A 14,221-nucleotide genomic window follows, 5' to 3' on the forward strand; every position below is an offset into this window, starting at 1 on the left:
TGTTGAGATGACACAGAATCAATTATCTTCAGTTTTCTTCCTTAACTGTGTGTGAAATATTTTATTAGAAACATTTTCTAACAGAAATAGTTTCTACTTTACTGCATAAACTGTGGTTTAGAATCAGAGACATAAAGGTTTTTCATTTTCAGTCAACAACAATCTTTAGATGTTCTTCATGTTCAAAGTAACGACTGAGCTCTTTCTTTTTCATAGAGCTGCTATATTTTTGATCCTGAAACTGTTAAACCCCAAATGTCCTCATTCTTCATGCTGATCAGGCAGAAATGCAGAAATGTGTGCTGCAGATGCCATGTTTGCCACTAGAGGGCAGCACAGCAGCTTCAGTCTTTGTCATTGTTGCTGTGTGAGCCTGAAGGAGCTTCAAAGTGAACTAGCTGCAGCTTGGTTCAGACAAAGCTCCACATTCACACACAGATGTGATCCTGAAGAAGTCTGAACAGAACATTTCAGGAGAACTCTTCAGTCCAGAACATGAGCCTGCACTGTTCCTGAAACTGGGATCAGAGTTCTGCTCTCTGCTCCAACAGAACCACCTTCATGAGCTCCTGGTTTCTTCTGGATCCTCCAACATTCAGACGCTCTCTGACTGAGTTCATGTCTGCACAGAAACCTTCAGGATTCTCTTCTTCCACACGTCTTTCACTCTGAACTCTCTTCTGAATGTGGATCATCTCAGTCAGACGTTCAGCAGCATCAGAGCCGTGCATGTGCTCCTCCTCATGAGTCCTGAAGCTGCACCGTCAGCTGCAGAGCTTCAGAGCTGCTTCCTTCTCAGACTTTCCACTTTCTTTGGCTCTCTGGCTCTGATGCTGCTGCTGCTGCTGCAGAAAAACCAGCAGCTGCAGAAAAACTCTGCAGAGACTCACAGAGAGAGGATGGAGGCAGCAGATGAAGCTGCTGCAGACTGACAGCTGATGGAACTGAAGCACTTTCTCCATTCTAGTTCCAGATGTTCTACAGAATCCATCAGAGGTTGAAAGTCTTCCTCAGTACTCGAGTACTTTAGTTCAGCAGCTCCTCTTTTCCTCTAAGGTGAAGCTTCATGTGGACGACTTCTTCTTCTTCTTCTCTCCTCTTTTCTGGAGCTTGGGCTCCATGCAGTCTGATCAGCTCTGATTTGGGCTTCAGTTGATGTTTGTGATCAGGAACTCTGGATTCTTCTTAGAAGGAGACGTTCTGCCTCTTTAGCAGAGAGCAGAACGTTGATCTGATCTGTTGGAAGCCACTCCATCCTGAAGCTGCACTGCTGAGTTCCTGTCCACCAGGGGGCAGTGTTACGGCTTTGCCTGCCTTATTATTCTGCTCATCTGTCAGGTTGGGACTTCCAACACACAAACATTTCACCTTTTCACTTTATAAAAAAGTTTGTTAAACACTTTGGTGACTTTCAGATTTATAAAAATTTTTTTTATCTTTTATTTCTGTAATTATTGGTCTAAACTTTTCTTCCTGAAGGCTGAACTGCAGCTTTCCTCAGGTCTTTCATTTTCTCCATTTTTCCCTCCTTTTCTTGGCTTCCAGCTCACCAGGCATGACCTAGACGGCGCCCTCATGTGGACGGATGAACACATGACAGAGGGGAAGGACAGAGCTGCACAGCAGGGACGAGCAGAGACCTTTGGGTCACGTGGAGCAACAATAAAAACAGTAGAAACTCAAAGAAAACCAGTAGAACCAGACTGGAAAAACTCAAAAAGTTCAGAAAACCTCTTGAAAAATGCAAAACTATATGAACTCTGAACACTAAAGACAAATAAATGGTAATTAAAAACCTTTCTGGATCAGAACCAACAGAAATAACAGGTTGATGCTGGTCAGACGTGCACACACAGGACCCTAGGGGGGTTTGAACACCTGCCCTTTCTGCCTCCTATTCAAAAGTGTCCTCTTTGTTTTGAATGAACATGAATACATTTCTGTTCAGCTGCGTCCACACTGACCGCCTCTCTTTCACCGCGCGGATAATTCTCTGCTCGCCGTCTGTCCACAAATGTGTTCCTGAGCTTGACGCCGCCTGTGGGAGGAGCTTCCAGCTAATGTTTTCTGCCTGATGGCCACATGGAGCGGTGTCTGTGTTTCTGTCATTTCCACTGCATGAAGACACGGATGATGCTGAGAGGTCAGGTTTCTGGATGATGAAGAGTTCTCCAGAATCATGGGGAATCACGTCTCCATGTCTGGATCCTTCAGATTCTCTCCGTTCAGTCATCTTCTCTCCTGATGAGTCTGAAAGACGGACGCTTCCGCCGTCTCTCCGTCTCTCTGACCGACTTTGAAGGCTTGCTGTCCCATGTTAACCCCAGAGGAAAACTACAAACCAGAATCCAATCAGGGACCTTTTTCTGATGGTCTCCATGGAAACCAGAAAGCTAAAGTTCAGGAGATGATCAGGCTGTCTTTCCATCAGCAGCAGCTCTCCTCCTGGAGCCGCATAGCCAGATCAATGCTCCAGCTCCATGGGCCCTGCAGCAGACTGAAGGGTGAAGCCGCCTTTGGCCACCAGCAGGCAGGACGCTTCCTGAAACCCCGCTGCCCCCAGAGGGAACCAGCAGGTGAAGAGAATGAATGGAAGTTCAGGAGAACCATGGATCCATTCACTAGATTGATGTGTTTTCTACCCGCTGTCACTCAAACCGTCACGCTGCTGCCAGACCTTCACGCCGCCCACCGCTCAAATGGCACCACAGGACCTCAGATGGCGTCTGGACCATTGACTTAACATTGAAAGTGGCCACGCCCACCGCTCAAATGGCGCCGCAGGACCTCAGATGGCGTCTGTACCATTGACTTAACATTGAAAGTGGCCACGCCCACCGCTCAAATGGCGCCGCAGGACCTCAGATGGCGTCTGTACCATTGACTTAACATTGAAAGTGGCCACGCCCACCGCTCAAATGGCGCCGCAGGACCTCAGATGGCGTCTGTACCATTGACTTAACATTGAAAGTGGCCACGCCCACCGCTCAAATGGCACCACAGGACCTCAGATGGCGTCTGTACCATTGACTTAACATTGAAAGTGGCCACGCCCACCGCTCAAATGGCGCCGCAGGACCTCAGATGGCGTCTGTACCATTGACTTAACATTGAAAGTGGCCACGCCCACCATTCAAAGGGCGATGCAGGACCTCAGATGGCGTCTGTACCATTGACTTAACATTGAAAGTGGCCACGCCCACCGCTCAAATGGCACCACAGGACCTCAGATGGCGTCTGTACCATTGACTTAACATTGAAAGTGGCCACGCCCACCGCTCAAATGGCGCCGCAGGACCTCAGATGGCGTCTGTACCATTGACTTAACATTGAAAGTGGCCACGCCCACCATTCAAAGGGCGATGCAGGACCTCAGATGGCGTCTGTACTGGAAGGAATTATTATTATAAGAAAAAAACAAATTCAAAGTTAGTTGTTAGTTTTTACCTCTGATAATCCTAAAATGTCTGCTTTTATTGTGAAAAACCGTTTCCAAAGTGGATCCAGGAGCTAAATGGAGCTGAGAGTCTGGATGGAGTAGAAACTGGTTTCTCTCTAAATGGGAACATTTCTTCTTCTCCTCATCCAAACCCCAGTTGTTGCCGGGTAGACTTTCAAGAATGTTCCCGTTTCTGAAACATGGATTTATTTCTGGAAGACGCCATTTTTGTCCCTAAATGTTGGATTCAGTCTGAATTCCAGTCCCACTCCCAGCATTCCTGCTCCTCTTTAGCTCCTCCTCTTCCTCCTGATCAAAGTTTGAAGCCCAGAGCCAAAAGTGCGTCTGCAGCTGCTTCTGCTCCAGCAGCCGCTCCCTCTGCTCCTCCTGCCTCTCCTCCTCTGGGAGCTCCTGCATCCTCCTGACTCCTCCCTGTCCTCCAGCATCATCAGGAGGCTTTCAAAAGGCTTTCTGGAAGGTTCCAAAGCAGAAACCTTCATCCTTTGAAGATGGAGGAAGACTCCAACACTGACAGACAGACAGACAGGAAGTCTCCTGGTTTTTCTGCTTCAGAAGGTTTCTGGGAAACTGCAGAGTTTTCTTTGTGGAGCTAAAGAGCTGCTGTCAGTCTGCTTTGGTCCATCAGGAATGAAGGTCAGGACTGAGAGGAACCTGAAGAAAGTGACTCTTCATCATCTGCTGCTGAAGAAGACAGAGGAAGATCCACTGTGAGAGCAGCTGCAGAAAGCTTTCTGCTGTTTTTCTCCTCTGAGAGAGTTTGGAGTTCCCAGCAGTTTGAGTGGAGCTGAAGCAGCAGAGCTGAAACAGACGTTCTTCTGCTCCCATTCAGCATGAACGGACAGATCCACTGAAGGCCGGCCTGAAGCTCTGGCTTCCAACACGTCTGCATGGATCCAAGCGTGTGCAGTGTGTGCTGACATGCTGTTCTCTGAGGAACATGTTGGTGTCTGACTGGATCTGAGGACACAAACAGCTGCTGACATCTGAGAGGGTCAAGCTGCAGAGTGGCTCCTCAAAGCTCACGTCTCTGCTGCTTCTGTCTGGATCCACCACTAAAAGGACTGTCCAGAGTCGGTCCTGATCCGGTTCCAGTCTTTCTGGCTCCAACTTCTCTTTGCTGTCAGGAAGCCTTCATGTTCTCTGCCTTCCTCACATTTCTGTCTTCTCTCTGGGCTTGAAGCCCAAAAGGAGCTGAAAGCTGCTGACTTCAGTCTGATCCCATGTTCTGGATCATCCGTGTTCCTGAAACACGCTGCTGGAGCCGTGATCAGAGGAACCGGAGAACTTCCCAGAACATGCAGACACATGTGGAACTGTTCTGATCATCTGTGTGTGTTGACAGTGAAGGAGAGCTTTGTCTTTGAAAAACCTTTATTGACTCTGACAGAGTTTCAGCTTGAATCCATGTGGTTTTCATTCTTCCATTGAAGTCGTCTCCAGAAACTAAAGATCTGCTGAATCAATGCTCCTCTGAGAACTTTAGAGCTTTTCTCTGCATCTGTTCCACACTTGAATGTGCAGAAGATCAAAGCGCCGGACGCTCTGAGCTTCAGCGTTCCAGTCAGCAGCTGCTGAACCAAAGCCAGCAGCAGGTGAGGATCTGGGCCTCAAAGCAAACGGACAGAAAGATGAATGGAAGAAGGGATGGAGTCCCAGTGCTGAAGACATCAGCTGGAGAAGCTCTGAGGCTCTTTCAGCGCTGCTGCTTTCCAGCAAACCAAGCAAACTGCAGCATCTGTGATCTGAGAGGCTGTTGGTGAAGAAGAGCATCATCAGCATAGAACTGTGGGCCCTTTGGGTTCAGAAGAACAGCTTCATGATGTGGAAAGAATCTGTGTCCTTCAACAGCTCCAGAAGATCCCAAACATGGAAACTGGAAGCAGTTTGGATTCCGGTTTCTTCCTGAACTTTGAGGATCCAAATGCTGAAAATGGAAGCTGACAGATAATGCAGCAGACTTTACCAATGTGCTGAGAACACTAGAACATCCACAGAAGAAGAAAACACTGTTCTAGTGGAACATTTACAACTTCTGTCCATGATTCAGAGGAACTGCAGGAAGATGACTCTTCCTTCTCCTTGCAGCTCTTGATGTGGAGGGGCGGAGCCTGAAGAGGAAGCATCTTTCTGCAGGTGGTGCTGCAGCTTTGGGCATGTTTTCCAACTCTTTAGCTTCTGCTGTTCATGGAGTCGTGTCCCTCTGTTCTTGGAAAGGAGAAACCTGCAGAGAACTTTTCCCATTTCCACTCCCTCCTTTCAGCTGCTGCCCACTGTTCCCCTCTGAATCAGGAGGGAGGGGCTCTCATCTGTTCTGCCCACCCCCATCTAGAAAGACATCAGCACCACCTGAACATTCCAAAGCTCTTTTCCAACCCATTTCTACTGAAAAGGAACCAAACACATGAAGATTAGAACAGCTGGAACAGGATGAGGGGGAAGGCTAAAGATTCAAGTCTGTTTGTGGGTCAAAGACAGAATGAAGACAGAAATCAATAGAAAACACAGAGTTGATTCAAAAGAGCATTTATTAGATCCAAACAGGCTGCAGGAATTTGACAGACAGCTTTCAGTTTGAAGATGCAGTTCTGCAAACAGCCAGCAGGTGTCTCCCTTCTCCCTCCTGCTTCAATGCAGTTGGTGTTGTTGCAGCAGCTGCATCAAAGTGATTCTCTGCATCCAGAGGCTGTCATTCCTCACTAAGATCCACTCTGTTCATTCATGTCCTCTGGAGAAAACAGGCTTTATGCTCAGAAAGTTTCTACTAGTTTAGACATTCTAGAAATTGAGGAGATTCAACTGGATTTAGATGAAACTTCTTTACAACTGCAGCTAAAATTGCTGTCAGCATGAAAAAGAGCAGAGTTTTACCCACAAAACACCAAAGAAAAAGGAAGTTCAGTCAGAAAACTTTGATGATCTAGAAAAGAATCTGTTTGTCTGAAGGTCTGTTTTTCTCCAGATCCTGGAGCTGCTGAACATCTGAATTCAACCCATGTTTCAGATCAACACTCCAAGTTAGAATGAGAAGAGGAAGTGCAGTTCTCCATCAGTCCACCGGGGGAGCTGCAGCACAATAACTGTCCACTTGATGCTGAGAGAGACAGTGGAGCTGATCTCAGATCAGTTCCTGCTGCAGCTCTGACACTCATCTCCACTTCCTCTGATTCCTCCATCACTCTGCTCTCCACCTCCCAGGAACACCGTCCAGTCACAACATCTCTGCAGACCAGCTGCTGCTGCTGCTCCTCTCTGCTCCTCCAGGAGGAACATCAGACTGACCAGCCCACCCCCTCCCACCTGCAGAGAGAAATGAGAAAGAGCAGCAGCTACCTGTCATCTTGCTGATTACCTGACAGACAGGCTACAGTTTGCCGACTGGGTGGCATCCTGTCTGACGTGGTGCTGAGTGGTGTGGGGGCCCCACAGGGCACTGTGCTCTCTCCATTTATGTTCACCTTGTACACCTCAGATTTTCAGCACAACTCAGAGTCATGTCAACTATAGAAATTCTCTGATGACTCTGTGGTTGTGGGGTGTATACGATGTGGTCAGGAGGAGGAGTACAGGAGGCTGGTGGACGGATTTGTGGAGTGGGCTGGAGAGAATCACCTGCTGCTCAATGTGGACAAGACCAGGGAGATGGTGATCGACTCCCGCAGGAAAAGGACTGTCTTACAGCCCCTCTGCATCCTGGGCAAGGATGTGGAAGTGGTGGAGGAGTACAAATACCTGGGTGTGACTATCGACAGCAGACTGAGCTGGAGGAGCCACAGTACTGCTGTGTACAAGAAGGCCTGCAGCAGACTCTACTTCCTGAGGAAGCTAAGGTCATTTAATGTGTGCAGCAAGATGCTGGGGATCTTCTACCAGTCTGTGGTAGCCAGCACCTTGTTCTCCTCCCCGGTCTGCTGGGGAAGCAGTATTGCAGTCTGTGACACCAACAGACTGAACAGCTGATCAGGAAGGCGGGTTCTGTCAATGGCTGCAAACTGGAAACATTTGAAGCAGTGATGAAGAGGAGGTCATTGAATAAGATCTTATCCATCATGAACAACCCAGACCATGATCTCATACTCTCCTTCTCCACGAGGCTCAGACAGCTCCTCTCCAAAACTGCGCGGTACTGAAAACTGTACAATAAATGACAGTGTAGCAAATAACCTTTGCACATTGTTACCCATTTGTAAATAGCATTTTCTATTTATAAATATTAACTATACCACCTCATTTGTTTACATTTATGCTACATTTTCGCTTTCATATTATTGTTTTATACGTTATTCTATGTTGAACTTCATTCTATATATATATATATATATATATATATATATACATTTATTTATTTATATGTGCATATATATATACATATAAGGACCAGGATGTGTATCTCTCTCTCTCTCTCTCTCTCTCTCTCTCTCTCTCTCTCTCTCTCTCTCTCTCTCTCTATATATATATATATATATATATATATACACACACACACACACACACCCGTTGGGCGGTTTTTGGCTCAGTCTGGCGGTTTTCAGATGACTTTTGGGCTGGAAAACTGTGACTCTATCTGGCAACACTGGCTAGAAGGAGCAGCTGCTAAGGTACGCTATTTTCACTGTCTCAAACCATACTTTTACCTTTTGTTTTCAACTTCTAGGCACCTCTGTCTGTACTTCCAGACATCGCTTAATAAGGATTTATGTGCGACTTTAAGAGGGAACTGGTAAGTTCTGGCTTTGTTTACGTTTTTCGGAGCTAGCATGCTAGTGCTAGCCTCCAAGCTTAACCAATGTCGTTTTGAATTTATTTGTGTCAAAGCTTATTTCGTAAATTCTGAACTTTATACTGAAATGTTTAAACATCATCATGATGATTGCATTCAAATTAATGGTGCAGTATTTATTTGAAATTTTGAATTATGAGTACTCTAATGAATTATTTAAAATGTACATGTGCTGAATGATTTAATAACTGGATAATTGAATGAAACTATTTATGTGAACATGACGCATGTTTATACTGGTCCTGTCCCACACAGGCCAGGTTCCATCTCCATCTCTTTACTTCTTTCCCTTGATGGCGAGCTGCCCGGAATGAAAAGAACCAACTAGAACTGCCAAATAACACCTGTGCGGTAAGAGGCGCAGTAGCCCTCTCCTTTCCCCCACACACCAATCCTGCATTGCCTTTATCAAAGGCACAGTGCATACGTTTTTCCTGGACAATCAAACCCAGACTAAATCTTTAAAATACAGCGACATGTTGTTGGAAAATCATGAACTATTCATCTTGTAATCTTTGTAAATGTGTATATATTGCGTGTCTTCTTTTGGGGTTGAAAATATAAATATTCACTTTTTGCACCATAGCCTTTGACTTTGTGTGTTGTTTAAGCTCTTGACCTCCCTCCCTGAGACGAACCCCAGATCTTCGAACACTAGCCTAAACTCAAACGTCTTAATGAAATAAAATCATTTATAATTATCTCTATTCAGGCTACATTTACTTGCTATGGTAACGCACAAATTTCCCACGTGTGGGATCAATAAAGTACTTCTGATTCTGATCGTCCTGAAGCCTGTCATCATTTTCCTCGGAGCTTCACTGAGAAGCTGCAGCTTCACAGGAAACTCTGCATCTTTGCTCTCAGACTAACTTTAGGACCAAACATCTGGAAGCAGCTGGACTGACTCCAACCCTCTACTGACCTCAGAGTCTGCAGTTTGGAGTTTGGACTCTCCACCAGATCCTGGAGCTGCTGAACATCTGAAGACTGAAGGTTGTTGTCTCTTAGTTCCAGTTCTGTCAGGTGGGACGGGTTGGACTTCAGAGCTGAGACCAGAGCAGCACAGCTGGTCTTTGACAAACTGCAGAACCTCAACCTGAATCAGAAGCAGAGAAGAATAATGCTGGAAAGTCTTCCTCCCAGTTTCAGGAGATGATCTTCCAGTCCTTCTCTGCTGCAGCCCTTCAAGCAGAGACTTTCAGCTCCAACAGATCAAAGCAGAGAGAAGAAGGAAGTGATGAGGAAGAGTCAGCAGCAAATGTTGGACATTGATCCCTGATCAAGCATGACTTCAGCTCTGAATGAAGAGTCAGAAGCTGCTGGGAGCTTTGATGGATGATGTGATGATGTTTGTGGATGAAAAGGTGAGGATGTTTGTGGAGGATGTGTCTGTCAGAGCAGCATCCAGCTGCAGCAAGACTCTGTCACTGTCTGCTCACAAACATCAGCCGCTGGACTCTCAGCTGCATCTGCTGAAACAGAGCAGCAGGACTCAGAGTGCATGTGAGCGTGCACGGCTGCTTCTTCTCCACACGCTTTAACCCTTGTGCTATCCTATGGGGTCAAGATGACCATTGACGTGTTATTCATACCATGACAAAGGTCGATAAAGGTGGAGAGGATTTCATGTAATCCATGGACAGTGAAGATCACAAATCATGGAAGAAAGGTTCAGCGCACTGTCTAGTGGGTCTAGATGACCCCACTGCTAATGTTAAAGTGCCTAGGATAGTACAAGGGTTAAAGGAGTCTGTTGGAGCAAAGACACAAAGAAGAGCTGATGGCTGCAAGCAGAACTTTGTGGAGCACAAATGTCAGCAGACAGCTTTGAAACAAGCAGCTGCACGAAGAAAATAAGTTCTTCAGCAGATCTTTGAAGAGAACAAGCAGCTGCAGGAAGAAAAGAAGAAGTTCTTCTGCAGATCTTTGAAGAGAACAAGCAGCTGCAGGAAGAAAAGAAGAAGTTCTTCTGCAGAACCTTCAAGAGAACAAGCAGCTGCAGGAAGAAAAGAAGAAGTTCTTCTGCAGAACTTTCAAGAGAACAAGCAGCTGCAGGAAGAAAAGAAGAAGTTCTTCTGCAGAACTTTCAAGAGAACAAGCAGCTGAAGGAAGAAAATAAGTTATTTTGCATATCTTTGAAGAGAACAAGCAGCTGCTGGAAGATGCTGCTGCAGATCAGAATCTGGACATTTCTGCTCACTGTGGGTCAACACAGCTATGTCATCATATTGATCTGAACACAACTGAAACATGGAGTCTGACCTCAGAGTCTGCAGTCTGCAGTCTGGACTCTCCAGAAAACCACACAGATGAACAACTCCTGAATCCTGCAGGTTCCAGTTCTCACTCAGGTCCAGTTCTGTCAGATTAGACGGGTTTTTCTTCAGAGCTGAGACCAGAACTTCACAGCTGATCTCTGACAAACTGCAGTACTTCAACCTGCAATCAGACAGAAAAGTGTGTTCAGGAGCAGTGATGCAGCTGGAGGTCCAGGAACCTGGGTTTCAACTGGTTCTGCTTCACTGTTTGCTCATTTCTTTTGGATTTGGACCCAAAAACATGATCATGAATGAAAATGCCATAGATTAGAAATGACTTGAAATGAAGTTCAAACAGACGAGGAAATGAAATGTCATTAATCATCATGAATTATTAATTACTTCATCACATTTTCTAAATTCATGATGGAGATGCAGATTGAACTGATGGTTGGAAAATAAATTTTCATTTGAACTATGGAACCAAAAACTTGAAAAAAATTTGGGTTCCATGAGGGTTTCACAGGGGATGACCAAGTCGACTTAGATTGGGATATACCAAGGTGATACTCTGTCCCCACTGCTGTTCTGCATAGGTCTGAACCCCCTCAGCCAAATAATCAACAAGACAGGCTATGGATACCGACTCAGAAATGGGGCCAACATCAGTCACCTCCTCTACATGGATGACATCAAGCTATATGCTAAGAACGAGCGTGACATTGACTCCCTGATCCACACCACCAGGATCTACAGTACTGACATTGGGATGTCCTTCGGGCTCCAGAAATGCAGCCGCATGGTGACAAAGAGAGGCAAGGTAGTCCACACAGGAGGGGTCTACCTCCCAGAAGGAACAATAGCAGACATCGAGGACAGTTACAAGAACCTTGGAATTCCACAGGTAAAGGCAACCTGGAGCAGGAAACAAGGAAAGCTGAATAGCTAAATACATCCAACGAGTAAGGCAAGTCCTGAGAAGCCAGCTCAATGTTAAAAAAAGATAACAAAGGAGCCTCAGAGTCGCAGCAAGTGCAGCACGCGGTAAGGTGGGGATGGGGGGGATGGTCGTCGTCAGTCGTCGTTCTGTAGCCATGTTGTCAGTCAGTCATCTGTACATATCATATTGATCTGAACACAACTGAAACATGGAGTCTGACCTCAGAGTCTGCAGTCTGCAGTCTGGACTCTCCAGAAAACCACACAGATGAACAACTCCTGAATCCTGCAGATACCAGTTCCCGCTGAGGTCCAGTGCTGTCAGGTTGGAAGGGTTTTTCTTTAGATCTGATACCAGAACTTTACAGCTGATCTCTGACAAACTGCATCTCTCCAACCTGAAATAAGACAGAAACGTGTGTTCAGGAGCAGTGATGGCAGCTTGATCTCCTGGATTTTGAGAAATCCAGTCAGTCAATTATGTCTTCATTAACTAGCAGTTAATCTGCTTCTCCAATAGATTTTTGTCAACAAACAACTTTTTTTCTCATCTGAATCAGGATGTTTTTGGACTAAAGTGATGTGTTTATTCTGTAATGCCTTGCCACATTTGAGACTTTTTTGTTGCCAATTCCTCATTACATATTAATCATACTGGTAATGTTGTTTAAAGCAAACAAATCGTCCCAGGTGCCATTAAGAATACTGTTTTATAAAAGAATTAAGAAGTTGAAGAATGGAAAAGATTTTTCTCAGGATTTGATTTTTCTGGTGTTGTTGCTCTGCCTGAAGGAACATCTGTGTTTGAAGGACCTTCATGGCCAGGACTGCTGCTGAACTAGATCCGATAGTTAATTTGATGGGAGAGGTAATCCGGATTAGCATGAAGTTTTTCTGCGGAAACGCAAAGATGTTCACCACAAGAAAAGAATAAAGCAGAGCTAGACTTTCCCTTCATTCTGACTAGAAAAAAGCAGGTTGTGCAGAAAAACAGCTGAAAAAGTCTTTAGTTCTCCTCTGAAAGCATTTCCTGACATCTCTAAACTGTAGAGAGGCCTTGAAAAACATGAGGATCCACGGTATCCAAAATTTCTGAATTTGGCCCTGAATAGGAGCTGCTGATGGTTCTGCTGGTAGTCTAAGGGTTTCAGCTGATTCTGCTGTTAGTCTAAGGGCTTCAGCTGTTTCTGTTGTTAGTCTAAGGGTTTCATCTGGTTCTGCTGTTAGTCTAAGGCAGGGGTCGGGAACCTTTTTGGCCAAGAGAGCCATAAACGCCACATATTTTTAAATGTAATTTCCAAAGAGCCATACAATAATGTAGCGTCCCTTTCCCACACTGCGGCACGGAGACTTAACCTCTTTTAAGGTTCTTCATTCTGGTTACTGCAGAACGCAACAAACGCCGTACAATTAATTCAGCAACTCCTTATTCTCTCCCGCCGAGACGAGAGCGCTTCTCCCAACTTTATATTCCCCCCTCCCGCTCCAGCCCTCCCATTTCCCTTATTCGGCCCATGGCTGAACCCCATTGGTCCAAACTCCCTAACAACAGGCTGAGCGACAGAACTGAGGGCCAATCAGATCTCTGCTTGATCGATGCGTTCCATGAACTCCAGAACTTTTAACGCGGCCCAAAAGCCACCCAGTCCAATTCAGACCGCGACAATATGTTTAAAACTAAATATGCAAGTGAATGTGTGCATTTGATGTAATTTCAGCACTTTTAAAGTACAATAAGTCTGTGGATTCTTTTTAATAACATTGTTATGCTGTTGCTAATAAATGATGAGTATTTCTCGTAGTAGTTTTGCTGATTGTCTAGTCTGGTTGATACGTGGTGAGTTTCTGCTTTAAACGAGATCTTAGTTCTGAATGTTCTGTAGATGTGAGACAGACATGGAACCAAACACACACTCACACGCTGCAGTGAGTGACGGGCAGCGAGTCTTACCTGCTGCCTGTCCCCACAACCCCCCCCCCCCCCCCCCCCCCCCCCCCAGCTTTCTGCCTCACACATCCAGTCCCTGTAACTGCGCGCTCTTCCTTAGAGACGGGAGCGCGCAGTTTTAGGCACAGCAATTCACAGGTTTCCGGGTGGTATAAACTCTGTGAAATAATAGATAATAGTAAACTGATAGTTTTCTCTCCAAGCACCGCTACTACTGCCCGCCTCTGGCATCGCATTGCGCCCGAGAAGGACTGGTCCAATGAAAAAAAAAAAAGTATAATTAAAGATTTGTCTGCGAGCCACATGTGACCATCAAAAGAGCCATATATGGCTCGCGAGCCATAGGTTCCCGACCCCTGGTCTAAGGGTTTCAGCTCGTTCTGCTGTTAGTCTAAGGCAGTGGTTCCCAAACTGGGGGGCGCACCCCTAGGGGGGGCGCGGGGTATTGCAGGGGGGGCGCGGCAGAGTTTAAAAACAAAGGATTTGTATGTTTGTGTCAGTGTGGGGGGGCTCGAAAATATTCTAATCTTCAGAAAGGGGGGCCCTGCAGAAAAGGTTTGGGAACCACTGGTCTAAGGGTTTAAGTTGGTTCTGCTGTTAGTTTAAGGGTTTCAACTGGTTCTGCTGTCAACACCTGGATGGATTGAGTTTCCCCATTTTAGTCTGGTGTGGAAAACCCAGAATAACATTTGTAACCATAAAAAATAAAAAACAGGATTTTTAACTCAAGCAAATTTATTTTTACTTATATGAAACAGTCCTTTGCTGTCTATCTATCTGACATTTTCTCCTAAATCAGAGAAAAACAGGCATAACTTGTTGTAGAGAATCAACAT

The 14,221-nt window shown here is 45.7% G+C and overlaps 2 protein-coding genes across 7 annotated transcripts in view; both read right to left on the bottom strand.

Moving 5' to 3' along the window:
- Positions 1-14,221, bottom strand: part of LOC111946954 (uncharacterized) — a 221,116-nt gene that overhangs the window by 13,790 nt on the left and 193,105 nt on the right. The window lies entirely within an intron of this gene.
- Positions 5,968-14,221, bottom strand: part of LOC144989016 (NACHT, LRR and PYD domains-containing protein 3-like) — a 46,101-nt gene continuing 37,847 nt past the window's right edge. For all 6 annotated transcript variants that reach the window (XM_078940670.1, XM_078940667.1, XM_078940674.1 and 3 more), the window contains 4 exons: positions 11,659-11,835; positions 10,503-10,679; positions 9,163-9,336; positions 5,968-6,757 (listed from right to left, as the gene is read on the bottom strand). In XM_078940670.1, the coding sequence (XP_078796796.1) occupies positions 6,730-6,757; positions 9,163-9,336; positions 10,503-10,679; positions 11,659-11,835 (556 nt within the window). In that variant the 3' untranslated portion in view covers positions 5,968-6,729. The remainder of the gene's footprint in view (positions 6,758-9,162; positions 9,337-10,502; positions 10,680-11,658; positions 11,836-14,221) is intronic.

Source organism: Oryzias latipes, chromosome 2 (assembly GCF_053564925.1).
Source record: "Oryzias latipes strain Hd-rR chromosome 2, Olatipes_Hd-rR_3.1".
Classification (NCBI taxonomy): domain Eukaryota; kingdom Metazoa; phylum Chordata; class Actinopteri; order Beloniformes; family Adrianichthyidae; genus Oryzias; species Oryzias latipes.